General features: G+C 39.7%; 1 protein-coding gene across 3 annotated transcripts in view; it reads left to right on the plus strand.

Moving 5' to 3' along the window:
* The first annotated feature begins 15,203 nt into the window (after positions 1–15,203).
* The window catches only part of ttc34.L (tetratricopeptide repeat domain 34 L homeolog), a 56,300-nt gene continuing 52,602 nt past the window's right edge, over positions 15,204–18,901 (plus strand). Inside the window, exons 1-2 of one of the 3 annotated variants that reach the window (XM_018226164.2) lie at positions 15,204–15,396; positions 18,578–18,735. Coding sequence is in view for 1 of the 3 variants with exons in the window: in XM_018226162.2 (XP_018081651.1) it covers positions 15,395–15,396 (2 nt within the window). In the remaining 2 variants the exon portion in view is untranslated. The remainder of the gene's footprint in view (positions 15,397–18,577; positions 18,736–18,901) is intronic. The other 2 variants (XM_018226163.2, XM_018226162.2) reach the window with 2 other exon arrangements.

An 18,901-nucleotide genomic window follows, 5' to 3' on the forward strand; every position in this document is an offset into this window, starting at 1 on the left:
TGTGTTTGATTTTGGCTGTGATAGGTGCCCTTTAAGGTGCAAAATCAGGGGGCAAATAGAACCCTGTTCTTCTCTCTGACTGAAAGAGCCTGTAATTCTCTAATTAAAATGGTACCTAAAATTAACAATAAAGACCAGTTTACTGATTACAATACATGCACTAGTGTAGTCCATTGTTGATCTCTGCTGTTTTCTACTGGTTGGCAGCACCTGGACAAAATGCCCCATGTGTTATTACCCCAAAAATAAACAAATGAAAGTCACAGTTACTGTACATCTCTTAAGTTGGTCATACATGTGCCACTTAAAGCTGCCGTTTCAGCCTCTCCAGACTGATTTGGCAGCTTATCTGCACATGTATGGGGCACTCAGCATGGCCTGCCTGAGCAATATCTGTGCAAAAATCGCCCAAATATCTATTGAGAAAAGTTATTAAAGTCTGTTAGGTGAGGACCCCATCAGCGCATACAGTAGAAATCCATCTTATACAATAGATGGATGGGCCAAGATCTGCCGATTATTCAGAGACCTTGCAATGCATATGCATTACACATGCAAATGTTATTCCTTGTCATGCCTCAAACTACTCTATATAAGAAAAGCTTGCACATTTCATAAATGTTCTATTATGGCCAAAAGCTCTGCACTTACATGGCAGCTTTTTAAAGAGCTATTTGTGCAATGCTGTACATTTAAACACGTTCAATAATAACATGTAAATTAATACAAAAATACAATTTAACTCAAGGCGTGGAGGCCTATTTATGAGAGGTCAACTCAACTACAAATATCATGTGATTAAAAGATCCGAATAAAAAAGTACCAACGGAAAAGAATGCACATTTCAGACAATTTGTAATGGAAAACAAAATCCGAAAGCCTCCGAATTGATTTAAAATGGTCCAATAGGATCAGCGCAGCTCCCACTGACGTCTATAGGAACTCGACAACTTTTACCTGGTGAAGTTTTGTATTAGCGTTTTTCAAGGTTTTTACACTTAATAGGAAAAAAAACACATTTTCAGAGATTTGTGGAAAAAATAGAAATTCAATTATTGATAAATCAGTCCCTAAGAGTGAATAGACATGAGGAAGATATCCCTGCCTTATAGAGCTTACTATTAGTTACTGTACCTTAACTGATTGATATAATGATTAATGCAATGTTTGTAGCACAGTTCCTAACATCCTCTATTTTTTGTCATTCCACATTTTGCTGGCCACATTAATTCCATTGTGATAATTAATCATGTTAATCAAAAAGAGTTTTAAACCCGTAGTTAAGACAGTAATTACAGAATGTATAATAGTCTCAAGGAAAATGCATAAGGAAAACACTTTCTGATATTAATAGCCATGTGCATCAAATAGGGTTGCCACCTGTCGGGTTTTGACCCGGGCAGCCCGTTTTTTTGAAGGGGTGACCGGGTCAAAACTGCCTGGCCTGTTTTCCAAATTAAGAAAACCGTGCAGGATTTCCTATGATTGACATGGCGATCTGTGGTCACGGGACCCGTCCCTGTTAACGGACCTTTCTGTAATTTGGATCTTCATAGCTTAAGGCTACTAGAAAATTATGTAGGCTGGTTTTACTTCCAATAAGGACTAATATCGTAGTTTGGATCAAGTAAAATCTACTGTTTTATAATTACAGAAAAAAATTAAATCACTTTTAAAAATCTGGATTATTTGGATAAAATAGGAGCTGGTTATCCTGTAATTTGGAGCTTTCTGGATAACGGATTCCATATCTGGGCTTTTTTTTAAATATATTTTTTATTTTAAATAAAGCTTGGTTTGTATTTCTAATTACTGCTCCTTAATAATCAGCACAAATATGCATGGACTTTACACGCAGTCTGTGTTCATATGGCATAGCCTCATTGATACTGGAGGGGTCCAGCTGAAACCAGAGTATGGGGGTGCTCTCATCCCTTTTTTGCTACTGCAGGGAATCTTTTCTTCCTTGTGAACACAGAGGAAAGGTTGATGGCTTTAGTTGCAGGACATTGTACATTTAAATAAAAGTAATATATACAGTGTTGCCACCTTTTTTGGAAAAAATACTGGCCTTCCTATATATTATTCCTATATATTTATCTTTTTTTCCCTATTAATAACATTGGGATCAACCATCATTCTTAACGGCCAGGCCGGTAAAATAGCGACCTGATGTCAACCCTCGATATATACAGTCTGCCAGCCAGGGGCAACGTTACACCATAGTTCATATGGTTTTATCTCTGAGCTGTTGGGGGGATTCCCACTTATTTGGCAGTTTCTTCAGTCCTGAGAAGGACTGTCTCCCTGAGAAGAGCACGCTTTGCTCTTCAGAGCCCTGACAAGGACCCCCTTTCGTTGCGCACCCTAAATAGAGCGCACTTTTCTGCCATTTCACACACAGTAGCATCTGGGACCTTGCAGCACCTTGCTTTCAGTCTGCAGCTTCTATCTCTCCCAGCACTTCCTTCCTGTCAGCTCACAGGGGTGGGGACTCCTCCCCCTCCTTGCACAGAACAACACAGAGGAGTCAAGTATATATAGCTCCTCTACATTTATATGACACCAATTTGGTTGCATTATAAACAGAGTTTGACTTTCTTGTTTTGCCCAAGCCACCATCATCTTAACCACAGACACACCCAGGTCATCTCCTTGACCACACTTCCCCCTGTTTTGGACAGAGGATTTTGGGTGCATTTCAATGCTTTTACATGTCAAAGGGCAAGTAAAATTTAGGTGCAAGTGACGGAGCTGTTACAGCCAGGCCCGGGCTTAGGGCAGTATCAATTAAGGGGTGGCATGCCGCCCAGCCGCACAAGCAGCTTTCTCTGTGGAGCACAAGCACCGAACTGCTAGTGCTCCGAAACCAAACAGGATGCGCATGCGCACTATCTTTACAGTGGGAGAGGGCAATGGAGGACGCCGGCCCTCGGGGCAAATCCGGCCCTGGTTACAGCAGGTGATTGGAGGGAGGGGACTCCCAAAAAACATATCTGCAGTGGAAGGGAGAGAAGTGCACCAACAGCTTAAGAGGGAAAGTCAAATATCCCTCAATATCTCTGTTCAGTGCCAATAAAATAAGCAATTTTAAAGCAGAAACACTGAAGACTGATCAGGAAGTTTGAATCAATTACTGTTCCGATAGCATGCTAAAAGTTAACTTAAAGATGAACCACCCCTTTAATAGGCCCATTGGTCAATGGACACTGCCAGTTTGCTATGGTCAACTTTGCTGTTAGGCCTTCCTGCTGTCTATTTCTTACATCTGAACCAGTTATTCTGGTTTGACCTCGGCCTGTCCTGACCTTGTTGCCTGGACATTGGACTTTGTGTTGTGTGAATACCCTCTGTACTTCTCTACAAATGCCTACCTTCTGTTTACCCTGTCTATTCCTCAAAAATATAAATTTCTGTTTGTAGGGTTGCCACCTGTCTAGTTTTGAACTGAACAATATGTTTTTGGGGAGAGGGGCTATTGGTTTACAACTGTCTGTTGGAATTTCAGAATTGTGAACACCAATGGCCAGTACCCACCTCCAATAACAAAGCCCCATCCCCACATGACACACACTCCTCCCAAGTCCCTATTTATACTATGAGCAGTGGCCCCTGGTTGAGAGTTTTACTAGATTTATAAATGAAGAAAACCTTTTCTAAAACTAAAATCTTTAGCTTAAAAATAGCAGTACCAGGGGAAGGGCAGAGGGGTTCTATAGGTTGATGGCTGCCCCTGGTTTGTTCGGGTTTAAAGGGCACCAATCATAACTAAAATCATTTCCTAAGTAAATGCACTATGTGAAAGTTCAAGAAATCCGATTTTTAAAACAGTTAGAATTGTTTGTATAATGTAAATGATCAGCTCACTATTCCTTCTGCAAGATCTCCCCTATCTCCACTGCAGTTCTAGCTGAGGCAGCCATCTTGGATTTCACTGGCTACATCTTCCCAGCCAACTGTAGCTCTGAAATCTCGCACATGCTCAGTTGAAATTCCTTGTTTGCTTATCAACCCTTCTAAGCTATTTTCAAATCAGCCAAACCTCTGTGTTAGCTGCTGTACAGTAGTGCTGCCACCTGCTGGAAGTTATTGGGTGCCCTTCATTTGCATAATGACATCACCAGCAGGGCACAAGATAGGGAAATCTCATGATACTTCTAGTGGAGGAGTTTACTAAAACAAGGCATTCTGGATAGAATACTCAAAGCAGTGTTACAATCTGAGCATGCTCCTGAAATTCGCATATTATAGTCTCTGTTATAGTATCAGTATGGCCTCCCTCACTGAAAGAACCCATTTGACAAAGTAAGGGATTTTTTAAAACCTGCAGTTTTTAAAAAAAAAATATATAAGTAGTTTGATTAAACGTGTTTATGTTGTACTGGTCAGATTATTAATATGTGTTTGATTTTGGCTGTGATAGGTGCCCTTTAAGGTGCAAAATCAGGGGGCAAATAGAACCCTGTTCTTCTCTCTGACTGAAAGAGCCTGTAATTCTCTAATTAAAATGGTACCTAAAATTAACAATAAAGACCAGTTTACTGATTACAATACATGCACTAGTGTAGTCCATTGTTGATCTCTGCTGTTTTCTACTGGTTGGCAGCACCTGGACAAAATGCCCCATGTGTTATTACCCCAAAAATAAACAAATGAAAGTCACAGTTACTGTACATCTCTTAAGTTGGTCATACATGTGCCACTTAAAGCTGCCGTTTCAGCCTCTCCAGACTGATTTGGCAGCTTATCTGCACATGTATGGGGCACTCAGCATGGCCTGCCTGAGCAATATCTGTGCAAAAATCGCCCAAATATCTATTGAGAAAAGTTATTAAAGTCTGTTAGGTGAGGACCCCATCAGCGCATACAGTAGAAATCCATCTTATACAATAGATGGATGGGCCAAGATCTGCCGATTATTCAGAGACCTTGCAATGCATATGCATTACACATGCAAATGTTATTCCTTGTCATGCCTCAAACTACTCTATATAAGAAAAGCTTGCACATTTCATAAATGTTCTATTATGGCCAAAAGCTCTGCACTTACATGGCAGCTTTTTAAAGAGCTATTTGTGCAATGCTGTACATTTAAACACGTTCAATAATAACATGTAAATTAATACAAAAATACAATTTAACTCAAGGCGTGGAGGCCTATTTATGAGAGGTCAACTCAACTACAAATATCATGTGATTAAAAGATCCGAATAAAAAAGTACCAACGGAAAAGAATGCACATTTCAGACAATTTGTAATGGAAAACAAAATCCGAAAGCCTCCGAATTGATTTAAAATGGTCCAATAGGATCAGCGCAGCTCCCACTGACGTCTATAGGAACTCGACAACTTTTACCTGGTGAAGTTTTGTATTAGCGTTTTTCAAGGTTTTTACACTTAATAGGAAAAAAAACACATTTTCAGAGATTTGTGGAAAAAATAGAAATTCAATTATTGATAAATCAGTCCCTAAGAGTGAATAGACATGAGGAAGATATCCCTGCCTTATAGAGCTTACTATTAGTTACTGTACCTTAACTGATTGATATAATGATTAATGCAATGTTTGTAGCACAGTTCCTAACATCCTCTATTTTTTGTCATTCCACATTTTGCTGGCCACATTAATTCCATTGTGATAATTAATCATGTTAATCAAAAAGAGTTTTAAACCCGTAGTTAAGACAGTAATTACAGAATGTATAATAGTCTCAAGGAAAATGCATAAGGAAAACACTTTCTGATATTAATAGCCATGTGCATCAAATAGGGTTGCCACCTGTCGGGTTTTGACCCGGGCAGCCCGTTTTTTTTGAAGGGGTGACCGGGTCAAAACTGCCTGGCCTGTTTTCCAAATTAAGAAAACCGTGCAGGATTTCCTATGATTGACATGGCGATCTGTGGTCACGGACCCGTCCCTGTTAACGGACCTTTCTGTAATTTGGATCTTCATAGCTTAAGGCTACTAGAAAATTATGTAGGCTGGTTTTACTTCCAATAAGGACTAATATCGTAGTTTGGATCAAGTAAAATCTACTGTTTTATAATTACAGAAAAAAATTAAATCACTTTTAAAAATCTGGATTATTTGGATAAAATAGGAGCTGGTTATCCTGTAATTTGGAGCTTTCTGGATAACGGATTCCATATCTGGGCTTTTTTTTAAATATATTTTTTATTTTAAATAAAGCTTGGTTTGTATTTCTAATTACTGCTCCTTAATAATCAGCACAAATATGCATGGACTTTACACGCAGTCTGTGTTCATATGGCATAGCCTCATTGATACTGGAGGGGTCCAGCTGAAACCAGAGTATGGGGGTGCTCTCATCCCTTTTTTGCTACTGCAGGGAATCTTTTCTTCCTTGTGAACACAGAGGAAAGGTTGATGGCTTTAGTTGCAGGACATTGTACATTTAAATAAAAGTAATATATACAGTGTTGCCACCTTTTTTGGAAAAAATACTGGCCTTCCTATATATTATTCCTATATATTTATCTTTTTTTCCCTATTAATAACATTGGGATCAACCATCATTCTTAACGGCCAGGCCGGTAAAATAGCGACCTGATGTCAACCCTCGATATATACAGTCTGCCAGCCAGGGGCAACGTTACACCATAGTTCATATGGTTTTATCTCTGAGCTGTTGGGGGGATTCCCACTTATTTGGCAGTTTCTTCAGTCCTGAGAAGGACTGTCTCCCTGAGAAGAGCACGCTTTGCTCTTCAGAGCCCTGACAAGGACCCCCTTTCGTTGCGCACCCTAAATAGAGCGCACTTTTCTGCCATTTCACACACAGTAGCATCTGGGACCTTGCAGCACCTTGCTTTCAGTCTGCAGCTTCTATCTCTCCCAGCACTTCCTTCCTGTCAGCTCACAGGGGTGGGGACTCCTCCCCCTCCTTGCACAGAACAACACAGAGGAGTCAAGTATATATAGCTCCTCTACATTTATATGACACCAATTTGGTTGCATTATAAACAGAGTTTGACTTTCTTGTTTTGCCCAAGCCACCATCATCTTAACCACAGACACACCCAGGTCATCTCCTTGACCACACTTCCCCCTGTTTTGGACAGAGGATTTTGGGTGCATTTCAATGCTTTTACATGTCAAAGGGCAAGTAAAATTTAGGTGCAAGTGACGGAGCTGTTACAGCCAGGCCCGGGCTTAGGGCAGTATCAATTAAGGGGTGGCATGCCGCCCAGCCGCACAAGCAGCTTTCTCTGTGGAGCACAAGCACCGAACTGCTAGTGCTCCGAAACCAAACAGGATGCGCATGCGCACTATCTTTACAGTGGGAGAGGGCAATGGAGGACGCCGGCCCTCGGGGCAAATCCGGCCCTGGTTACAGCAGGTGATTGGAGGGAGGGGACTCCCAAAAAACATATCTGCAGTGGAAGGGAGAGAAGTGCACCAACAGCTTAAGAGGGAAAGTCAAATATCCCTCAATATCTCTGTTCAGTGCCAATAAAATAAGCAATTTTAAAGCAGAAACACTGAAGACTGATCAGGAAGTTTGAATCAATTACTGTTCCGATAGCATGCTAAAAGTTAACTTAAAGATGAACCACCCCTTTAATAGGCCCATTGGTCAATGGACACTGCCAGTTTGCTATGGTCAACTTTGCTGTTAGGCCTTCCTGCTGTCTATTTCTTACATCTGAACCAGTTATTCTGGTTTGACCTCGGCCTGTCCTGACCTTGTTGCCTGGACATTGGACTTTGTGTTGTGTGAATACCCTCTGTACTTCTCTACAAATGCCTACCTTCTGTTTACCCTGTCTATTCCTCAAAAATATAAATTTCTGTTTGTAGGGTTGCCACCTGTCTAGTTTTGAACTGAACAATATGTTTTTGGGGAGAGGGGCTATTGGTTTACAACTGTCTGTTGGAATTTCAGAATTGTGAACACCAATGGCCAGTACCCACCTCCAATAACAAAGCCCCATCCCCACATGACACACACTCCTCCCAAGTCCCTATTTATACTATGAGCAGTGGCCCCTGGTTGAGAGTTTTACTAGATTTATAAAATGAAGAAAACCTTTTCTAAAACTAAAATCTTTAGCTTAAAAATAGCAGTACCAGGGGAAGGGCAGAGGGGTTCTATAGGTTGATGGCTGCCCCTGGTTTGTTCGGGTTTAAAGGGCACCAATCATAACTAAAATCATTTCCTAAGTAAATGCACTATGTGAAAGTTCAAGAAATCCGATTTTTAAAACAGTTAGAATTGTTTGTATAATGTAAATGATCAGCTCACTATTCCTTCTGCAAGATCTCCCCTATCTCCACTGCAGTTCTAGCTGAGGCAGCCATCTTGGATTTCACTGGCTACATCTTCCCAGCCAACTGTAGCTCTGAAATCTCGCACATGCTCAGTTGAAATTCCTTGTTTGCTTATCAACCCTTCTAAGCTATTTTCAAATCAGCCAAACCTCTGTGTTAGCTGCTGTACAGTAGTGCTGCCACCTGCTGGAAGTTATTGGGTGCCCTTCATTTGCATAATGACATCACCAGCAGGGCACAAGATAGGGAAATCTCATGATACTTCTAGTGGAGGAGTTTACTAAAACAAGGCATTCTGGATAGAATACTCAAAGCAGTGTTACAATCTGAGCATGCTCCTGAAATTCGCATATTATAGTCTCTGTTATAGTATCAGTATGGCCTCCCTCACTGAAAGAACCCATTTGACAAAGTAAGGGATTTTTTAAAACCTGCAGTTTTTAAAAAAAAAATATATAAGTAGTTTGATTAAACGTGTTTATGTTGTACTGGTCAGATTATTAATATGTGTTTGATTTTGGCTGTGATAGGTGCCCTTTAAGGTGCAAAATCAGGGGGCAAATAGAACCCTGTTCTTCTCTCTGACTGAAAGAGCCTGTAATTCTCTAATTAAAATGGTACCTAAAATTAACAATAAAGACCAGTTTACTGATTACAATACATGCACTAGTGTAGTCCATTGTTGATCTCTGCTGTTTTCTACTGGTTGGCAGCACCTGGACAAAATGCCCCATGTGTTATTACCCCAAAAATAAACAAATGAAAGTCACAGTTACTGTACATCTCTTAAGTTGGTCATACATGTGCCACTTAAAGCTGCCGTTTCAGCCTCTCCAGACTGATTTGGCAGCTTATCTGCACATGTATGGGGCACTCAGCATGGCCTGCCTGAGCAATATCTGTGCAAAAATCGCCCAAATATCTATTGAGAAAAGTTATTAAAGTCTGTTAGGTGAGGACCCCATCAGCGCATACAGTAGAAATCCATCTTATACAATAGATGGATGGGCCAAGATCTGCCGATTATTCAGAGACCTTGCAATGCATATGCATTACACATGCAAATGTTATTCCTTGTCATGCCTCAAACTACTCTATATAAGAAAAGCTTGCACATTTCATAAATGTTCTATTATGGCCAAAAGCTCTGCACTTACATGGCAGCTTTTTAAAGAGCTATTTGTGCAATGCTGTACATTTAAACACGTTCAATAATAACATGTAAATTAATACAAAAATACAATTTAACTCAAGGCGTGGAGGCCTATTTATGAGAGGTCAACTCAACTACAAATATCATGTGATTAAAAGATCCGAATAAAAAAGTACCAACGGAAAAGAATGCACATTTCAGACAATTTGTAATGGAAAACAAAATCCGAAAGCCTCCGAATTGATTTAAAATGGTCCAATAGGATCAGCGCAGCTCCCACTGACGTCTATAGGAACTCGACAACTTTTACCTGGTGAAGTTTTGTATTAGCGTTTTTCAAGGTTTTTACACTTAATAGGAAAAAAAAACACATTTTCAGAGATTTGTGGAAAAAATAGAAATTCAATTATTGATAAATCAGTCCCTAAGAGTGAATAGACATGAGGAAGATATCCCTGCCTTATAGAGCTTACTATTAGTTACTGTACCTTAACTGATTGATATAATGATTAATGCAATGTTTGTAGCACAGTTCCTAACATCCTCTATTTTTTGTCATTCCACATTTTGCTGGCCACATTAATTCCATTGTGATAATTAATCATGTTAATCAAAAAGAGTTTTAAACCCGTAGTTAAGACAGTAATTACAGAATGTATAATAGTCTCAAGGAAAATGCATAAGGAAAACACTTTCTGATATTAATAGCCATGTGCATCAAATAGGGTTGCCACCTGTCGGGTTTTGACCCGGGCAGCCCGTTTTTTTTGAAGGGGTGACCGGGTCAAAACTGCCTGGCCTGTTTTCCAAATTAAGAAAACCGTGCAGGATTTCCTATGATTGACATGGCAATCTGTGGTCACGGACCCGTCCCTGTTAACGGACCTTTCTGTAATTTGGATCTTCATAGCTTAAGGCTACTAGAAAATTATGTAGGCTGGTTTTACTTCCAATAAGGACTAATATCGTAGTTTGGATCAAGTAAAATCTACTGTTTTATAATTACAGAAAAAAATTAAATCACTTTTAAAAATCTGGATTATTTGGATAAAATAGGAGCTGGTTATCCTGTAATTTGGAGCTTTCTGGATAACGGATTCCATATCTGGGCTTTTTTTAAATATATTTTTTATTTTAAATAAAGCTTGGTTTGTATTTCTAATTACTGCTCCTTAATAATCAGCACAAATATGCATGGACTTTACACGCAGTCTGTGTTCATATGGCATAGCCTCATTGATACTGGAGGGGTCCAGCTGAAACCAGAGTATGGGGGTGCTCTCATCCCTTTTTGCTACTGCAGGGAATCTTTTCTTCCTTGTGAACACAGAGGAAAGGTTGATGGCTTTAGTTGCAGGACATTGTACATTTAAATAAAAGTAATATATACAGTGTTGCCACCTTTTTTGGAAAAAATACTGGCCTTCCTATATATTATTCCTATATATTTATCTTTTTTTCCCTATTAATAACATTGGGATCAACCATCATTCTTAACGGCCAGGCCGGTAAAATAGCGACCTGATGTCAACCCTCGATATATACAGTCTGCCAGCCAGGGGCAACGTTACACCATAGTTCATATGGTTTTATCTCTGAGCTGTTGGGGGGATTCCCACTTATTTGGCAGTTTCTTCAGTCCTGAGAAGGACTGTCTCCCTGAGAAGAGCACGCTTTGCTCTTCAGAGCCCTGACAAGGACCCCCTTTCGTTGCGCACCCTAAATAGAGCGCACTTTTCTGCCATTTCACACACAGTAGCATCTGGGACCTTGCAGCACCTTGCTTTCAGTCTGCAGCTTCTATCTCTCCCAGCACTTCCTTCCTGTCAGCTCACAGGGGTGGGGACTCCTCCCCCTCCTTGCACAGAACAACACAGAGGAGTCAAGTATATATAGCTCCTCTACATTTATATGACACCAATTTGGTTGCATTATAAACAGAGTTTGACTTTCTTGTTTTGCCCAAGCCACCATCATCTTAACCACAGACACACCCAGGTCATCTCCTTGACCACACTTCCCCCTGTTTTGGACAGAGGATTTTGGGTGCATTTCAATGCTTTTACATGTCAAAGGGCAAGTAAAATTTAGGTGCAAGTGACGGAGCTGTTACAGCCAGGCCCGGGCTTAGGGCAGTATCAATTAAGGGGTGGCATGCCGCCCAGCCGCACAAGCAGCTTTCTCTGTGGAGCACAAGCACCGAACTGCTAGTGCTCCGAAACCAAACAGGATGCGCATGCGCACTATCTTTACAGTGGGAGAGGGCAATGGAGGACGCCGGCCCTCGGGGCAAATCCGGCCCTGGTTACAGCAGGTGATTGGAGGGAGGGGACTCCCAAAAAACATATCTGCAGTGGAAGGGAGAGAAGTGCACCAACAGCTTAAGAGGGAAAGTCAAATATCCCTCAATATCTCTGTTCAGTGCCAATAAAATAAGCAATTTTAAAGCAGAAACACTGAAGACTGATCAGGAAGTTTGAATCAATTACTGTTCCGATAGCATGCTAAAAGTTAACTTAAAGATGAACCACCCCTTTAATAGGCCCATTGGTCAATGGACACTGCCAGTTTGCTATGGTCAACTTTGCTGTTAGGCCTTCCTGCTGTCTATTTCTTACATCTGAACCAGTTATTCTGGTTTGACCTCGGCCTGTCCTGACCTTGTTGCCTGGACATTGGACTTTGTGTTGTGTGAATACCCTCTGTACTTCTCTACAAATGCCTACCTTCTGTTTACCCTGTCTATTCCTCAAAAATATAAATTTCTGTTTGTAGGGTTGCCACCTGTCTAGTTTTGAACTGAACAATATGTTTTTGGGGAGAGGGGCTATTGGTTTACAACTGTCTGTTGGAATTTCAGAATTGTGAACACCAATGGCCAGTACCCACCTCCAATAACAAAGCCCCATCCCCACATGACACACACTCCTCCCAGGTCCCTATTTATACTATGAGCAGTGGCCCCTGGTTGAGAGTTTTACTAGATTTATAAAATGAAGAAAACCTTTTCTAAAACTAAAATCTTTAGCTTAAAAATAGCAGTACCAGGGGAAAGGCAGAGGGGTTCTATAGGTTGATGGCTGCCCCTGGTTTGTTCGGGTTTAAAGGGCACCAATCATAACTAAAATCATTTACTAAGTAAATACACTATGTGAAAGTTCAAGAAATCTGATTTTTAAAACAGTTAGAATTGTTTGTATAATGTAAATGATCAGCTCACTTTTCCTTCTGCAAGATCTCCCCTATCTCCACTGCAGTTCTAGCAGAGGCAGGCATCTTGGATTTCACTGGCTCCTCCTGGCTACATCTTCCCAGCCAACTGTAGCTCTGAAATCTCGCACATGCTCAGTTGAAATTCCTTGTTTGCTTATCAACCCTTCTAAGCTATTTTCAAATCAGCCAAACCTCTGTGTTAGCTGCTGTTCAGTAGTGCTGCAACCTGCTGGAAGTTAGTGGGTGCCCTTCATTTGCATAATGACATCACCAGCAGGGCACAAGATAGGGAAATCTTCTGATACTTCTACTGGAGGAGTTTACTAAAACAAGGCATTCTGGGTAGAATACTCAAAGCAGTGTTACAATCTGAGCATGCTCCTGAAATTCGCATATTATAGTCTCTGTTATAGTATCAGTATGGCCTCCCTCAGTGAATGAACCCATTTGACAAAGTAAGGGATTTTTTAAAACCTGCAGTTTTTTAAAAAATATATATATATATATGTAGTTTGATTAAACGTGTTTATGTTGTACTGGTCAGATTATTAATATGTGTTTGATTTTGGCTGTGCTAGGTGCCCTATAAGGTGCAAAATCAGGGGGCAAATAGAACCCTGTTCTTCTCTCTGACTGAAAGAGCCTGTAATTCTCTAATTAAAATGGTACCTAAAATTAACAATAAAGACCAGTTTACTGATTACAATACATGCACTAGTGTAGTCCATTGTTGACCTCTGCTGTTTTCTACTGGTTGGCAGCACCTGGACAAAATGCCCCATGTGTTATTACCCCAAAAATAAACAAATGAAAGTCACAGTTACTGTACATCTCTTAAGTTGGTCATACATGGGCCACTTAAAGCTGCCGTTTCAGCCTCTCCAGACTGATTTGGCAGCTTATCGGCACATGTATGGGGCACTCAGCATGGCCTGCCGGAGCAATATCTGTGCAAAAATCGCCCAAATATCTATTGAGAAAAGTTATTAAAGTCTGTTAGGTGAGGACCCCATCAGCGCATACAGTAGAAATCCATCTTATACAATAGATGGATGGGCCAAGATCTGCCGATTCAGAGACCTTGCAATGCATATGCATTACACATGCAAATGTTATTCCTTTTCATGCCTCAAACTACTCTATATAAGAAAAGCTTGCACATTTCATAAATGTTCTATTATGGCCAAATAGTGATAAGAAAGCCCATTACTAGAAAAATGATTATATTATTGAAGAAAAAAGTTATACTAATTATTATATAAATATAACTATATTATATGAAAGAAAACTGAGGTGTATTTACAAAAACAACAAATACAGGTATAGGGTCTGTAATCCAGAAACCCTTTATCCAGAAAGTTTTTTAAATTTTTAAAAAATACCTTTCTTTCTCAGTAATAATAAAAAAGTACCTTGCACTCGATCCTAACTAAGATGTAATTAATTCCTACTGGAGGCACAATAATCACATTGGGGCAAATTCACTAAAGCACGAAGAGGCTAACGATATCACAAATTTGCCAGCATGACGTCATTTCGTTACTTCGCTGATTTACTAACGGGTGCTGGCGTAAATTCGCTAGTGAAACGGACCTACTCTAGCGCTATTTCGCACCCTTACACCACGAGAAGTTTCGCTATGGCGAAGGGACGTTACTACACTAATTCACTAACTTGCACATTTTACTGAACGTTTCCTCTTGCGCCAGACTTGCCTTCGCCACCTCAGACCAGGCGAAGTGCAATAGAGTAGATAGGACTTGCTTCAATAAAAGTTTACATTTTTTTTAAGTCCCAAAAAATGCTGGCGTCTTTTACTTTTTTAAGGGTGATAGGCTGAAAAAGATTGTAAATTTTTTTGGGGGTACCCTCCTTCCCCCCTACATTTCCTAACATATGGCACCTAAACTATACAGTGGGCACATGTATAGGGCAAAATAACAACTCTATTTTATTTTATGAAGCTTTCCCAGGCTTGTGTAGTGTAATGTATTTGCTGCTACATATATGTCCATTGTACTTTAACTTGGCGCCGTATGCAAATTAGGCATCGCTAGCGTAACTTCGCTTTGCTTGACGAATTAACTCTAGCGCAACTTCACTACCTTTCGCCTCCCTGAGTGCAACTTCAGATTTTAGTGAATTAGCGGCGCCCTGGCAAAACTACGCCTGGCGAAGTGTGGCGAAGCCAACACTGGCGCAAATTCTGAGGTAAGTAAATTTGCCCCATTGTGTTTAATTCATGTTTAGATTATTTTTTTCCAGTCTTAAGGTTTGGTGATTTAAATTATGGAAAGACCCCTTATGCAGAAAACCCCAGCTCCAAGCATTATGACTAACAGGTCCCATACCTGTATATACACTAGCTTTAAATATTTGTAATCAATCAGTTCCGTGCCCCATGTCACAGAGTATGTGAATTAGAAGAAAACAAAGGACAGTGCTACACATCCCCACCCCTTCTCCCTATAGAATTCTCTTTCAAAAGAGATCACAGTCAGGGGGAAGAGACTCACACAACAGCTTGGCCTAGTGTTTACGGTCACCAAGACAACAGCATGTGGGAGGGACTGAAACCTGCAACTGCTGCGTGTGGCTTCCAGGATCAAACACAGGATCAAACACACACACATACAAAATACTACAGTTCAAGCTAGACTGATATACCCTGAGGACAGAAATCCACCAACAAGACAAAGTTGCATTCATGACCCCCTTGAAAGGCTGTCAGCTACATGTGAGTAGTGTGGGAAGCTTAAGTGATATGAGCAGTGAGGGGAAACCGTGCTTGCAACCCAATAGCAGCATGCCTTGAGAGGCCATTGTTGCTCGAATGATTGCTCAAACTTTCTTATATTCAGTTTGGAGAGTGCACTATTGGTTTTTATCCTGTTTGTGGAAATGCCTAGCTTCAGAGCAAAAGAACCTCCGGCAGGCGGCGGAGATAACTGAGACAAAGGATAAAGGGGCAGAGTTCTATAAGTCAGGCACTTGATGTAAACAAAGGTTTCCATAAAAAGCCCAAGCAGCTAACGGTCTGCACATAAAAGGATGAGGCTGTGTGTTCTGGCAGACATAATGGAAAGGGATATAACGCAGTTAATAGAAATGATACATCTCATTTGTATAGGTTTGCAGTTCAATCAATATACAGTAGAACCCCTATTTTACATCCCCTGATTTTAACTTTTCCCTTATTTTACATTGTTGTTTTGTGGTCCCACTTATATATTATGCATAATACATTTCCCTGATTTTACATTTTCCTGGACTTTACACCATTTTTTTCTGGTCCCCTGAAAAACGTAAAATGGGGGTTCTACTGTTTAACATTTAAACGGTGAAATAGTCACATAAAGAATTTGCTCCCTTGTTGCTATTATACAGCAGTGTAATAACCCCCAATCTGTACAAAATCATTCTTACCCTTTATGCTCTTTTATGGTTTGCTAATGCTTTTAACTTTGCATGCAGGCTGGCTGGTATTATTTAGATAGGTTTGTATTTATATATACAGGCATGGGATCCATTATCTGGAAACCTGTTATCCAAATTACAGGATTACCGTCTACTGTAGACTCCATTTTATCCAAATAATCCAAATTTTTAATAATGATTTCTTTTTTTTTTCTGTAATAATAGAACAGTAGCTTGTACTTCAAACTAAGATAATTAATCCTTAATGAAAGCAAAACCAGCCTATTGGGTTTATTTAATGTTACCATCTAGTATACTTAAGCTATATGGATCTAAATTATGGAAAGATCCATTATCCGGGAAAACCCTGGGTCCCGAGTCTTCTGAATAACAGGTCCCATACCGGTATATATAATAATGTGTGTATTGCACATACCAATGCGAGTGCCTGAATAATTAAAAGGATTCTTATTATTATTCCAGATGACTGCCTTGTCTCTGCAGTGCATTTTATAGCAAGAACGTTTTTTCCCATATAAACCAGTAAAAACAATGTCTAGACCACTGTAAGTTTAGTAAATACAAGTCACTTATTTAGTATTGCTGCAAAGTGTATTATTGGCTATGTCATTTGTGTTCCCTTTTAAAAAATATAGTACATTATGGTAGATATACTGGCTTTATGTGTGAAAACAAAATTTCATTTCCATTTTGCAGTGTTTGGACTGACAACAGGCAGAAAGTGGCGTCTGGTCTGCAAAAAATGTTCCCAGTATTGCAGTCAAGCATTGCTAGCCTTCCTACTATGTATAATATGTATCAAACTGGAACAGCACAACTAATAATTATCAATAAAATGCCCTTATTGCACACTTAAAGCACAGAATTTCAGGCTACATTTAACCCTTTAGTAAATGGCCATTGAAGAACTTGCACTGCTGAGAAACGTGAACTAATTGTCATGCTGACTACTTCCATTCCAACTATGTATAGAAATCCTTTGCAGAACTTTACTGCTCACATCTAGCTCGGAAGGGAAAAACATTTGATCTCTTCAGTATCAGGATCGTTTTCAGTGGGCAAAATCCGCAACAGGACTCCTTCAGGGCTACAGTAAAGACCTGTAATAAGACACTGTTGCAGTGTATAATACCTTACTTTAGAAGGTGTAGACTTTCACCCCACTAAACAGTGTTATTAGGGTCACAGCAATTGGTGGAAAGTAGATGCCTACCTGCCTAGAGTTGGAAATAAAAATGCTTTTGTAGTTTTTTGTGGAAATCATAATTTTAAAGAGTTTAACAGTTGTTATAAGGCAGATCACACAGTTTTATTTATCAGACACCATTGCATGCTACTTAAAGGGATACTGTCATGGGAAAAAAAATTTTTTCAAAATGAATCAGTTAATAGTGCTGTTAAATCAGAATTCTGCACTGAAATCCATTTCTCAAAAGAGCAAACAGATTTGTTTATATTTAATTTTGAAATCTGACATGGGGCTAGACATTTTGTCAATTTCCCAGCTGCCCCAAGTCATGTGACGTGTGCCTGCACTTCAGGAGAGAAATGCTTTCTGGCAGGCTGCTGTTTTTCCTTCTCAATGTAACTGAATGTGTCTCAGTGGGACATGGGTTTTACTATTGAGTGTTGTTCTTAGATCTACCAGGCAGCTGTTATCTTTTGTTAGGGAGCTGTTATCTGGTTACCTTCCCATTGTTCTTTTGTTTGGCTACTGGGGGGAAAAAGGGAGGGGTTGATATCACTCCAACTTGCAGTACAGCAGTAAAGAGTGATTGAAGTTTATCAGAGCACAAGTCACATGACTTGGGGCAGCTGGGAAATTGACAATATGTCTAGCCCCATGTCAGATTTCAAAATTGAATATAAAAAAATCTGTTTGCTCTTTTGAGAAATGGCTTTCAGTGCAGAATTCTGCTGGAGCAGCACTATTAACTGATTCATTTTGAAAATTTTTTTTTTTCCCATGACAGTATCCCTTTAATACTGGTTACCAGAATTTCACTAGCATGGTCATTAGCAACGTACTACAGGTGTTAGTCATCAAGGTACTACACCAACTACAGAACCCCAATGGCTTGGTTGTTGACTATCAGGTCGTAATGTCTTCCCCTATGAGAACAATTGCATACCATCACTATTACAATGATGAAGTCAAAGACTAATGTGTAATATTCACTTTTATGTATTTAAGGGATTTAAATTATATTGTCATTGAGCTGCCACTCAGTGTAGCCTAGCTAACTAGAAGATTGTGCATCAAAAGATGACAGTTGAAAATGTATTAAGACTACATGTAGGAAATGTTTAATGGGAAAGTAATAATAATAATGTAAAATAAAATTTATATATATATATATATATATATATATATATATATATTGTTCCAAACAACCAATAGTGTATGCAGCAGTTTTGTTAACAATATGCGTGGAGCATATCAATATGCGTGTCATTTCTGACATTTCACATGTATTCAGCAGGCCCAGTTGATTTAGACGTATCACCACTAGGTAATAAGTATCTCTCTTGAGGTGTTGCACCATCATCAACATATGAACGTGGTCATGAGCTGACCTGGAGTGGGATGGAGCTACCTGTTTGGACTGTTGCAGTTGGCATCCACTCATGAATAATTGTAGGTAGTCTGAGACTTGGCCCGTATTTTGATCACACAATGATCTTTTTTAACTTACTACTGATGCTACGATACTGTGAGTCATTTATATAATTTTATAGTAATTTTATAGTATACTAAAACATTTATTAGTGGTGCTGATGATATGTGTTAAATAGGGGGTTGT

The sequence above is a fragment of the Xenopus laevis genome, chromosome 7L, assembly GCF_017654675.1.
Source record: "Xenopus laevis strain J_2021 chromosome 7L, Xenopus_laevis_v10.1, whole genome shotgun sequence".
NCBI classification, from domain to species: Eukaryota; Metazoa; Chordata; class Amphibia; order Anura; family Pipidae; genus Xenopus; species Xenopus laevis.